Source organism: Salmo trutta, chromosome 22 (assembly GCF_901001165.1).
Source record: "Salmo trutta chromosome 22, fSalTru1.1, whole genome shotgun sequence".
NCBI lineage: Eukaryota > Metazoa > Chordata > Actinopteri > Salmoniformes > Salmonidae > Salmo > Salmo trutta.
The window spans coordinates 52,061,548-52,074,553 of NC_042978.1; the positions used below are offsets into that span (position 1 = coordinate 52,061,548).

The window sequence follows — 13,006 nt, forward strand, 5'->3', positions numbered from 1 at the left end:
GTAGACTGACCAGGTGAATCCAGGTGAAATCTATGATCCCTTATTGATGTCCACTTGTTAAATCCACTTCAATCAGTGTAGATGAAGGGGAGGAGACAGGTTAAAGAAGGATTTTTAAGCTTCGAGACAATTGAAATATGGATTCGGAAAGTATTCAGACCCCTTGACTTTTTCCACATTATGTTATGTTACAGCCTTTTTCTAAAATGTATTAAATAATTTTTTCCCTCATCAATCTACACACAATATCCCATAATGACAAAGCAAAAACAGGTTTTTAGACATTTTTGCATATTTATAAAAAATCTAAAACTGAAAAATCACATTTACATAAGTATTCAGACCCTTTACTCAGTACTTTGTTTAAACACTTTTGGCAGTGATTACAGCCTGGATTATTCTTGGATATGACGCTACAAGCTTGGCACACCTGTATTTGGGGAGTTTCTCGTATTCTTCTCTGCAGATCCTCTCAAGCTCTGTCAGGTTGGATGGAGAGCGTCGCTGCACAGCTATTTTCAGGTCTCTCCAGAGATGTTCGATCAGGTTCAAATCCGGGCTCTGGCTGGGCCACTCAAGGACATTCAGAGACTTGTCCCTAAGCCATTCCTGCGTTGTCTTGGCTGTGTGCTTAGGGTCGTTGTCCTGTTGGAAGGTGAACCTTCGCCCCAGTCTGAGGTCCTGAGCACTCTGGAGCAGGTTTTCATCAAGGATCTCTCTGTACTTTTCTCCGTTCATCTTTCCCTTGATCCTGACTAGTCTCCCAGTCCCTGCCGCTGAAAAACATCCCCACAGCATGATGCTGCCACCACCATGCTTCACCGTAGGGATGGTGCCAGGTTTCCTCCAGACAAGACGCCAAAAAGTTAAATCTTGGTTTCATCAGACCAGAGAATCTTGAGTCTTTAGGTGCCTTTTGGCAAACTCCAAGCTGGCTGTCATGTGCCTTTTACTGAGGAGCGGCTTCCATCTGGCCACTCTACCGTAAAGACCTGATTTGTGGAGTACTGCAGAGATTGTTGTCCTTCTGGAAGGTTCTCCCATCTCCACAGAGGAACTCTAGAGCTCTGTCAGAGTGGCCATCGGGTTCTTGTTCACCTCCCTGGCCAAGGCCATTCTCCCCCGATTGCTCAGTTTGGCCGGGCGGCCAGCTCTAGGAAGAGTCTTGGTGGTTCCAAACTTCTTCCGTTTAAGAATCATGGAGGCCACTGTGTTCTTGGGAACCTTCAATGCTGCAGAAATGTTTTGGTACCCTTCCCCAGATCTGTGCTTCGACACAATACAGACAATTCCTTTGACCTCATGGCTTGGTTTTTGCTCTGACATACACTGTCAACTGTGGGACCTTATATAGACAGGTGTGTGCCTTTCCAAATCATGTCCAATCAATTGAATTTACCACAGGTGGACTCCAAGTTGTATAAATATCTCAAGGATGATCAATGGAAACAGGATGCACCTGAGCCCAATTTCGAGTCTCATAGCAAAGGGTCTGAATACTTATGTAAATGAGGTATTTATGTTTTAAATTTGTAAAACATTTGCAAAAATGTCTAAAAGACTGTTTTCACTTTGTCATTATGGGGTATTGTGTGTAGATTGATGAGGAAAATAATTAACTCAATCAATTTTAGAATAAGGCTGTAATGTAAAAATAATGAGGAAAAAGTCAAAGGGTACGAATACTTTCCAAATGCGTGTGCCATTCGGAGTGGTGAATGGGCAAGACAAAAAATGTAAGTCCAATTGAACAGGGTTTTAGTAGTAGGTGCCAGGTGCACCGGTCTGTGTGTCAAGAACTGTAACACTATGGGGTTTTTCACACTCAACACTTTCCCGTGTTTATCAAGAATGGCCCACCACCTCAAAGGACATCCAGAAGCATTGGAGTCAACATGTTCCCAGCATCCCTGTGGAAACGCTGTTGAAAGCTTGTAGAGTCCGTACCCCTGACGAATCGAGACTGTTCTGAGGGCACAAAAGGTGGTGCGAGTCAATATTCGGAAGGTGTTCCTTTTTGTACACTCAGTGTCTTTGTTGGCAGGTTGTTATGGTACAGAAGTACAGAACAGGAACCCGGTTTTTAGTGCCGTCCCAAATGACACCCTATTCCCTATATAGTGAGCTACTTTTGACCAGTCCAGGTGTTCAGACCGTTTGGCCACTGCCATATGTGTACTTTTTTATTTTTTATTATTGGATGGAACCTTTTTATTTATCCAGGAAGTCCCATTTTTGAAACCAAAGAGGGCAGCTCCATCATCGTGATAAAGACTGCATCTCTGTGAACCCAACATGTCTAACAGCAGTATTCTCTCTGTATATATCTCTCTCCAGCCAGTGATCTCCAGAGAGTGCTGCAGCCCTTCCTGCTGAGGAGGGTAAAGGCTGAGGTAGCAGCTGACCTACCCGTGAAGACAGAGATCCTGATGTACCACGGCCTGTCTGCCCTGCAGAAGAGATATTATAAAGCTATACTCATGAAGGACCCGTGTGAGACTAACATGAACCTGATCTAAAAATTTAAGTTAGGAAATTCTAGCCCTGGTCGACTGTCCGTTTCTGCTCTCTTGCCAACTTGTCTTTATGGAATGGTCAAAGCTAAACAGTTTTAGGTTTGGCTTGCCAGTGACAGCAATGGAGTTGGTAAGAGCACAAACAGATGAGCAACCAAAGAAAAAGATAATACTTTTATTAAACTTCAACTAAACCCTTTCCAATAGGAAACAACTGACAGTCGCTAACTGTTGTTGTGTTTGTAGATGCCTTCGGGAATGAGCAGGGCAACAAGACCAGACTGCTAAATATACTGATGCAGCTCCGGAAGTGTGTGGACCACCCCTACCTGTTTGATGGTGAGATCCTATTGGTTTAGAGCTGTGTGGACCACCCCTACCTGTTTGATGGTGAGATCCTATTGGTTTAGAGCTGTGTGGACCACCCCTACCTGTTTGATGGTGAGATCCTATTGGTTTAGAGCTGTGTGGACCACCCCTACCTGTTTAATGGTGAGATCCTATTGGTTTAGAGCTGTCTGGACCACCCCTACCTGTTTAATGGTGAGATCCTATTGGTTTAGAGCTGTGTGGACCACCCCTACCTGTTTGATGGTGAGATCCTATTGGTTTAGAGCTGTGTGGACCACCCCTACCTGTTTAATGGTGAGATCCTATTGGTTTAGAGCTGTGTGGACCACCCCTACCTGTTTGATGGTTAGATCCTATTGGTTTAGAGCTGTGTGGACCACCCCTACCTGTTTCATGGTGAGATCTTATTGGTTTAGAGCTGTGTGGACCATCCCTACCTGTTTGATGGTGAGATCCTATTGGTTTAGAGCTGTGTGGACCACCCCTACCTGTGTGATGGTGAGATCCTATTGGTTTAGAGCTGTGTGGACCACCCCTACCTGTTTCATGGTGAGATCTTATTGGTTTAGAGCTGTGTGGACCACCCCTACCTGTTTGATGGTGAGATCCTATTGGTTTAGAGCTGTGTGGACCACCCATACCTGTTTCATGGTGAGATCTTATTGGTTTAGAGCTGTGTGGACCACCCCTACCTGTTTGATGGTGAGATCCTATTGGTTTAGAGCTGTGTGGACCACCCCTACCTGTTTGATGGTGAGATCCTATTGGTTTAGAGCTGTGTGGACCACCCCTACCTGTTTAATGGTGAGATCCTATTGGTTTAGAGCTGTGTGGACCACCCCTACCTGTTTGATGGTGAGATCCTATTGGTTTAGAGCTGTGTGGACCACCCCTACCTGTGTGATGGTGAGATCCTATTGGTTTAGAGCTGTGTGGACCACCCCTACCTGTTTAATGGTGAGATCCTATTGGTTTAGAGCTGTGTGGACCACCCCTACCTGTTTAATGGTGAGATCCTATTGGTTTAGAGCTGTGTGGCTGTATTTAGCGATAGCGATCTAGCTACTGTTAGATTAATACGTGGCTGTATTTAGCGATAGCGATCTAGCTACTGTTAGATTAATACATGGCTACTAGCAGTGGCTGTATTTAGAGATAGCGATCTAGCTACTGTTAAATTAATACGTGGCTGTATTTAGCGATAGCGATCTAGCTACTGTGGTGCAGTGGTCTAAGGCACTGCATCTCAGTGGGCTCCCTAGTGGTGCAGGGTCTAAGACACTGCATCTCAGTGGGCTCCCGAGTGGTGCAGCGGTCTAAGGCACTGCATCTCAGTGGGCTCCCGAGTGGTGCAGCGGTCTAAGGCACTGCATCTCAGTGGGCTCCCGAGTGGTGCAGCGGTCTAAGGCACTGCATCTCAGTGGGCTTCCGAGTGGTGCAGCGGTCTAAGGCACTGCATCTCAGTGGGCTCCCTCCCGAGTGGTGCAGTGGTCTAAGGCACTGCATCTCAGTGGGCTCCCTCCCGAGTGGTGCAGCGGTCTAAGGCACTGCATCTCAGTGGGCTCCCGAGTGGTTCAGCGGTCTAAGGCACTGCATCTCAGTGGGCTTCCGAGTGGTGCAGCGGTCTAAGGCACTGCATCTCAGTGGGCTCCCTAGTGGCGCAGCGGTCTAAGGCACTGCATCTCAGTGGGCTCCCGAGTGGTGCAGCGGTCTAAGACACTGCATCTCAGTGCTTGAGGCGTCACTACAGACACCCTGGTTCGAATCCAGGCTGTATCACAACTGGCCGTGATTGGGAGTCCCATAGGGTGGCGCACAATTGGCCCAGCATCGTCTGGGTTTTGTTGGTGTAGGCCGTCATTGTAAATAAGAATTTGTTCTTAACTGACTTGCCTAGTTAAATAAAGGTTACATAAAGCCTTCCCTGTGGCTCAGTTGGTAGAGCGGGTGTTTGCAACACCAGGGTTGTGGGTTCGATTCCCACAGGGGGCCAGTACAAAAAAAAAAAATGCATGAAATGAAAATGGAATGTATGTATTCACTACTGTAAGTCGCTCTGGATAAAATATAAAGGTTAAATAAAGGTTAAATAAATATAAGTATGATCATTTTATTTGTTTTCAACAAATAGTGTCTCATAAGACAGTGTGGGCTGGTCATCTTGAAGATCCATGACACTATAATAAAATAAGTCGATCAAATCTATTGAAATAAATCCAAACATTCTGGAGCCCTATTTTAACAGTAAAATATAACAGCAGTAGGTTAATGGGCAACCCAACATGCATGACAATCACTGGATTAGGTTGCACATTCAAATATTTTGAATCACAGACTGAATGATGAAGCAACATATTTCTACCATCTCAGTAGTATATTACACGTTTTAAAAAAGCTCCGTGAATTACTTTATAAGACGACACAGAATTGATCAAAATGTATTTTGGTCCGACCAAATCGTGGGCTGGTGCCTTTAATTGAAAAAGGTGAATGGCGCCAGGGGGAAATGTTTAACTGGAGCCGCTAATTGAAAAAGGTGAATGGCGTCAGGGGGAATGTTTAACTGGAGACGCTAATTGAAAAAGGTGAATGGCGCCAGGGGGAAATGTTTAATTGGAGACGCTAATTGAAAAAGGTGAATGGCGCCAGGGGGAAATGTTTAACTGGAGCCGCTAATTGAAAAAGGTGAATGGCGCCAGGGGGAAATGTTTAATTGGAGACGCTAATTGAAAAAGGTGAATGGCGCCAGGGGGAAATGTTTAACTGGAGCCGCTAATTGAAAAGGTGAATGGCGCCAGGGGGAAATGTTTAACTGGAGCCGCTAATTGAAAAGGTGAATGGCGCCAGGGGGAAATGTTTATGTGGAGCCGCTAATTGAAAAGGTGAATGGCGCCAGGGGGAAATGTTTAACTGGAGCCGCTAATTGAAAAGGTGAATGGCGCCAGGGGGAAATGTTTATGTGGAGCCCTGCCTTTCCTCTCTAGGTGTGGAACCAGAGCCGTTTGAGATGGGAGAGCATCTGATCCAGGCTAGTGGGAAACTCTGTCTGCTGGACAGCATGCTGGCATACCTGCACCAAGGGTCAGTCTCTCTCTCGCTCTCTCTCTCTGCAGTGCCTTAGAACTATAACACTGAGCACTAAGGGAGATAGATCTATAACACTGAGCACTAAGGGAGATAGATCTATAACACTGAGCACTAAGGGAGAACTATAACACTGAGCACTAAGGGAGAATTATAACACTGAGCACTAAGGGAGAACTATAACACTGAGCACTAAGGGAGATCTATAACACTGAGCACTAAGGGAGATCTATAACACTGAGCACTAAGGGAGATGGATCTATAACACTGAGCACTAAGGGAGAACTATAACACTGAGCACTAAGGGAGATAGATCTATAACACTAAGGACTAAGGGAGAACTATAACACTGAGCACTAAGGGAGATAGACCTATAACACTGAGCACTAAGGGAGATAGATCTATAACACTGAGCACTAAGGGAGATCTATAACACTGAGCACTAAGGGAGATCTATAACACTGAGCACTAAGGGAGATCTATAACACTGAGCACTAAGGGAGAACTATAACACTGAGCACTAAGGGAGAACTATAACACTGAGCACTAAGGGAGAACTATAACACTGAGCACTAAGGGAGAACTATAACACTGAGCACTAAGGGAGAACTATAACACTGAGCACTAAGGGAGAACTATAACACTGAGCACTAAGGGAGAACTATAACGCTGAGCACTAAGGGAGAACTATAACACTGAGCACTAAGGGAGATAGATCTATAACGCTGAACACTAAGGGAGAACTATAACACTGAGCACTAAGGGAGAACTATAACACTGAGCACTAAGGGAGGTAGATCTATAACACTGAGCACTAAGGGAGATGAATCTATAACACTGAGCACTAAGGGAGATGAATCTATAACACTGAGCACTAAGGGAGATGAATCTATAACACTGAGCACTAAGGGAGATGAATCTATAACACTGAGCACTAAGGGAGATGAATCTATAACACTGAGCACTAAGGAAGATGAATCTATAACACTGAGCACTAAGGGAGATAGATCTATAACACTGAGCACTAAGGGAGATAGATCTATAACACTGAGCACTAAGGGAGATGAATCTATAACACTGAGCACTAAGGGAGATGAATCTATAACACTGAGCACTAAGGGAGATGAATCTATAACACTGAGCACTAAGGGAGATGAATCTATAACACTGAGCACTAAGGGAGATAGATCTATAACACTGAACACTAAGGGAGAACTATAACACTGAGCACTAAGGGAGATGGATCTATAACACTGAGCACTAAGGGAGATAGATCTATAACACTGAGCACTATCTCCCTTAGTGCTCAGTGTTATAGATCAAAGGGAGATAGATCTATAACACTGAGCACTAAGGGAGAACTATAACACTGAGCACTAAGGGAAATACTGTCTAATACTGAGCATGATTAAATGTTAGATCTTATCCATATTTTCCATGATGTCTTGCTATTATCTCGTTTACTGTAAATATACTGTAGTTTAACACATTACTTTTCCTCATTGGTGTTCAGGGGACACCATATCCTGCTGTTTTCCCAGATGACCAGGATGCTGGACATTCTCCAGGACTACATGGAATACAGAGGTAATGGATACTGCTAGTGGAATACAGAGTAGCCTAATGGGTATATCTAGCTAGTGGAATACAGAGGTAATGGATACTGCTAGTGGAATACAGAGGTAATGGATACTATTAGTGGAATACAGAGTAGCCTAATGGGTATATCTAGCTAGTGGAATACAGAGGTAGTAGAATACAAAGGTAATGGATATCTAGCTATTATTGATAATTTTTGTATTGATAATATTGATACCTTCTGGAAACAAAGCTTGTTTTATAAGGACGATGGGATCCACCCAAATCATTTGGGTTCCTGGATCCTTTCACAGCATTATAAGGCTGCTTTGAGACAATGACATATCAATGACCCAAGCACAGCTCAGCTAATCCCTACCATTGTGACGCTGAGTCGTCATAATGCTTCAGCAAATGTACATTATCCCAGGGGCGCTGGAAGACACAATGTAAGTAACCTAATTTGTGGCCTGTTTCAGGAAACTAGGTCGCGGCTCACTTCTTAACAGGAGAGCCATTTAAACATATAAACTTTTTCTAAATGAAAATGCGCTGTCAGGAATGCCTTTTGGAACAGGTGAACTTTCATGTGCCTTAATAAGATACTTGTATGCTATCTGTAAATACAAATATAATTGTTAAATTTCCGACCTTAGTTGGTTTAACCACAGAAAAGGACAGCAACCTTCCAGCTAGCCATGATTGGCTGAGATCATGAGTGAGCTGGTATTGTGATAGAAGGGTTGGGATTGGTCTACCATGTAGCACGCTTCTATTTGAGCTGATCAGTATGTCTAGGTAATCCTGTCTAACACAGCTTTAAAACATGTTTTATTGCTTAGTAGAACTGCATAAGTGTTGCTCTCCACTTTCTGGAGGACTGAGTTTTGAAATCAGTGGAATTAGAGTATGATAGCTAAAGAGATGGAGAACACACTTGTCTCCGGATTACATCTTCAAACTAAAGGGAACCGTGGCATCTGTGACAGGGAGAGGCGTCCATCCATGATGATATTTTAATTGTATTATTTGTGCCCTGGTCCTATACGAGCTCCCTGTCACTTCCCACGAGCCAGGTTGTGACAACAAATTACACTCATTCTTATGTTTAATAAATGTATCATATAGTGTGTGTGTGTGTGTGTGTGTGTGTGTGTGGCAGGCTTACAATGATGGCAAAAAAATACATTTGAGAGTGCGCTGACCCTGGTGCTAGAGGGGGTACAGCTGGAGGTTGAATGTTTGAAGGGGTACGCTGACCCTGGTGCTAGAGGGGGTACAGCTGGAGGTTGAATGTTTGAAGGGGTACGGGACTATAAAACAGTTTGGGAACCACTGCTCTAGAGGATACAGTTTTGATTGGAAGTGTAGCTATGTGTCTGAAATGGCACCCTATTCCCTATTTAGTGCACTACTTTTGACCAGAAAAGTAGTGCACTCTAGAGAGAACAGGCTGCCATTTGAGACACAGCCTAGGTTGCTTTTGTTCTGTCTGTCCTGAGGTAACAGTGGCAGGTTAAATGAGGTTATTTTCTCTGTCCTGAGGTAAGTTGTAGTTTAAATGAGGTTATTTCTGTCCTGAGGTAACAGTGGCAGGTTAAATGAGGTTATATTCTCTGTCCTGAGGTAACAGTAGCAGGTTAAATGAGGTTATATTCTCTGTCCTGAGGTAACAGTAGCAGGTTAAATGAGGTTATTTTCTCTGTCCTGAGGTAACAGTGGCAGGTTAAATGAGGTTATATTCTCTGTCCTGAGGTAACAGTAGCAGGTTAAATGAGGTTATTTCTGTCCTGAGGTAACAGTGGCAGGTTAAATGAGGTTATTTCTGTCCTGAGGTAACAGTAGCAGGTTAAATGAGGTTATTTCTGTCCTGAGGTAACAGTAGCAGGTTAAATGAGGTTAATTCTCTGTTCTGCAGGTTACAGCTATGAGCGTCTGGATGGATCAGTCAGGGGGGAGGAGCGTAACCTGGCCATTAAGAACTTCAGCAGCAAAGACGTCTTTGTGTTTTTACTCAGCACTAAAGCAGGTGGGCTCTCCCTGACCTCTAACCCTAACCCCTAACCCTAACAGTTCCTGACCCCTACCCCTCTCCCTGACCTTTAACCCTAACAGGTCCTGACCCCTCTCCCTGACCCTTAACCCTAACAGGTCCTGACCCCTACCCCTCTCCCTGACCTCTAACCCTAACAGGTCCTGACCCCTACCCCTCTCCCTGACCTCTAACCCTAACTGGTCCTTAATCCTGACCCCTCTCGCTGGTCCTGACCCCTACCCCTCTCCCTGACCTCTAACCCTAACAGGTCCTGACCCCTACCCCTCTCCCTGACCTCTAACCCTAACTGGTCCTTAATCCTGACCCCTCTCGCTGGTCCTTAACCCTGACCCCTCTCACTGGTCCTTAACCCTGACCCCTCTCCCTGACCTCTAACCCTGACCCCTCTCACTGGTCCTTAACCCTGACCCCTCTCGCTGGTCCTTAACCCTGACCCCTCTCATGGGTCCTTAACCCTGACCCCTCTCCCTGGTCCTTAACCCTGACCCCTCTCCCTGGTCCTTAACCCTGACCCCTCTCCCTGGTCCTTAACCCTGACCCCTCTCACTGGTCCTTAACCCTGACCCCTCTCCCTGACCCCTCTCCCTGGTCCTTAACCCTGACACCTGACCCCTCTCCCTGGTCCTTAACCCTGACCCCTCTCACTGGTCCTTAACCCTGACCCCTCTCCCTGACCCCTCTCCCTGGTCCTTAACCCTGACACCTCTCCCTGGTCCTTAACCCTGACCCCTCTCCCTGGTCCTTAACCCTGACCCCTCTCCCTGGTCCTTAACCCTGACCCTGACCCCTCTCACTGGTCCTTAACCCTGACCCCTCTCCCTGGTCCTTAACCCTGACCCCTCTCCCTGGTCCTTAACCCTGACCCCTCTCACTGGTCCTTAACCCTGACCCCTAACCCTCTCACTGGTCCTGAACCCTGACCCCTCTCCCTGACCTCTAACCCTAACTGGTCCTTAATCCTGACCCCTCTCGCTGGTCCTTAACCCTGACCCCTCTCACTGGTCCTTAACCCTGACCCCTCTCCCTGACCTCTAACCCTGACCCCTCTCGCTGGTCCTTAACCCTGACCCCTAACCCTCTCGCTGGTCCTTAACCCTGACCCCTCTCACTGGTCCTTAACCCTGACCCCTCTCCCTGGTCCTTAACCCTGACCCCTCTCCCTGGTCCTTAACCCTGACCCCTCTCCCTGGTCCTTAACCCTGACCCCTCTCCCTGGTCCTTAACCCTGACCCCTCTCCCTGACCTCTAACCCTGACCCCTCTCCCTGGTCCTTAACCCTGACCCCTCTCCCTGGTCCTTAACCCTGACCCCTCTCCCTGACCTCTAACCCTGACCCCTCTCACTGGTCCTTAACCCTGACCCCTCTCCCTGGTCCTTAACCCTGACCCATGACCCCTCTCACTGGTCCTTAACCCTGACCCCTGACCCCTCTCCCTGGTCCTTAACCTTTAACCCTGACCCCTCTCACTGGTCCTTAACCCTGACCCCTACCCCTCTCCCTGACCTCTAACCCTAACTGGTCCTTAATCCTGACCCCTCTCGCTGGTCCTGACCCCTACCCCTCTCCCTGACCTCTAACCCTAACAGGTCCTGACCCCTACCCCTCTCCCTGACCTCTAACCCTAACTGGTCCTTAATCCTGACCCCTCTCCCTGGTCCTTAACCCTGACCCCTCTCCCTGACCTCTAACCCTGACCCCTCTCCCTGGTCCTTAACCCTGACCCCTCTCCCTGGTCCTTAACCCTGACCCCTAACCCTCTCACTGGTCCTTAACCCTGACCCCTAACCCTCTCACTGGTCCTTAACCCTGACACCTCTCACTGGTCCTTAACCCTGACCCCTAACCCTCTCACTGGTCCTTAACCCTGACCCCTCTCCCTGACCTCTAACCCTGACCCCTCTCACTGGTCCTTAACCCTGACCCCTAACCCTCTCACTGGTCCTTAACCCTGACCCCTCTCCCTGACCTCTAACCCTGACCCCTCTCACTGGTCCTTAACCCTGACCCCTAACCCTCTCGCTGGTCCTTAACCCTGACACCTCTCACTGGTCCTTAACCCTGACCCCTAACCCTCTCACTGGTCCTTAACCCTGACCTCTAACCCTGACCCCTCTCCCTGGTCCTTAACCCTGACCCCTCTCACTGGTTCTTAACCCTGACCTCTCTCCCTGGTCCTTAACCCCGACCCCTCTCGCTGGTCCTTAACCCTGACCCCTCTCCCTGGTCCTTAACCCTGACCCCTCTCCCTGGTCCTTAACCCTGACCCCTCTCACTGGTCCTGGTCCTTAACCCTGACCCCTCTCCCTGGTCCTTAACCCTGACCCCTGACCCCTCTCACTGGTCCTTAACCCTGGCCCCTCTCACTGGTCCTTAACCTTTAACCCTGACCCCTCTCCCTGGTCCTTAACCCTGACCCCTCTCCCTGGTCCTTAACCTTTAACCCTGACCCCTCTCACTGGTCCTTAACCTTTAACCCTGACCCCTCTCACTGGTCCTTAACCTTTAACCCTGACCCCTCTCCCTGGTCCTTAACCCTGACCCCTCTCCCTGGTCCTTAACCCTGACCCCTCTCCCTGGTCCTTAACCCTGACCCCTCTCACTGGTCCTTAACCCTGACCCCTCTCCCTGACCCCTCTCCCTGGTCCTTAACCCTGACACCTGACCCCTCTCCCTGGTCCTTAACCCTGACACCTGACCCCTCTCCCTGGTCCTTAACCCTGACCCCTGACCCCTCTCCCTGGTCCTTAACCCTGACCCCTCTCGCTGGTCCTTAACCCTGACCCCTCTCGCTGGTCCTTAACCCTGACCCCTCTCCCTGGTCCTTAACCCTGACCCCTCTCCCTGGTCCTTAACCCTGACCCTACTCTTAAATATCACCTGGGCGGGCCACTCCTAAATATCACCTGGGGCCAGCCATTCTTAAATATCACCTGGGCCGGCCACTCTTAAATATCACCTGGGCCAGCCACTCTTAAATATCACCTGGGGCCAGATACTCTTAAATATCACCTGGGCCAGCCGCTCTTAAATATCACCTGGGCCGGCCGCTCTTAAATATCACCTGGGCCGGCCGCTCTTAAATATCACCTGGGCCGGCCGCTCTTAAATATCACCTGGGCCGGCCGCTCTTAAATATCACCTGGGCCGGCCGCTCTTAAATATCACCTGGGCCGGCCGCTCTTAAATATCACCTGGGCCGGCCGCTCTTAAATATCACCTGGGCCGGCCGCTCTTAAATATCACCTGGGCCAGCCACTCTTAAATATCACCTGGGGCCAGATACTCTTAAATATCACCTGGGCCAACGTAGGTGAAACATCTTACCACTAACGAGATGGCAAACCAGCGTAGGTATAACACACACTGACTAACGAGGTGAAGCCAATCGGTGCGCCCCACGTGCTAACGTCCAACCTCAAA

The 13,006-nt window shown here is 47.8% G+C and overlaps 1 protein-coding gene across 1 annotated transcript in view; it reads left to right on the plus strand.

Moving 5' to 3' along the window:
• Window positions 1-13,006, plus strand: part of chd1l (chromodomain helicase DNA binding protein 1-like) — a 56,825-nt gene that overhangs the window by 10,154 nt on the left and 33,665 nt on the right. The window contains exons 8-12 of the mRNA XM_029708375.1: window positions 2,338-2,493; window positions 2,763-2,855; window positions 5,852-5,948; window positions 7,465-7,538; window positions 9,448-9,558. Of these exons, the coding sequence (XP_029564235.1) occupies window positions 2,338-2,493; window positions 2,763-2,855; window positions 5,852-5,948; window positions 7,465-7,538; window positions 9,448-9,558 (531 nt within the window). The remainder of the gene's footprint in view (window positions 1-2,337; window positions 2,494-2,762; window positions 2,856-5,851; window positions 5,949-7,464; window positions 7,539-9,447; window positions 9,559-13,006) is intronic.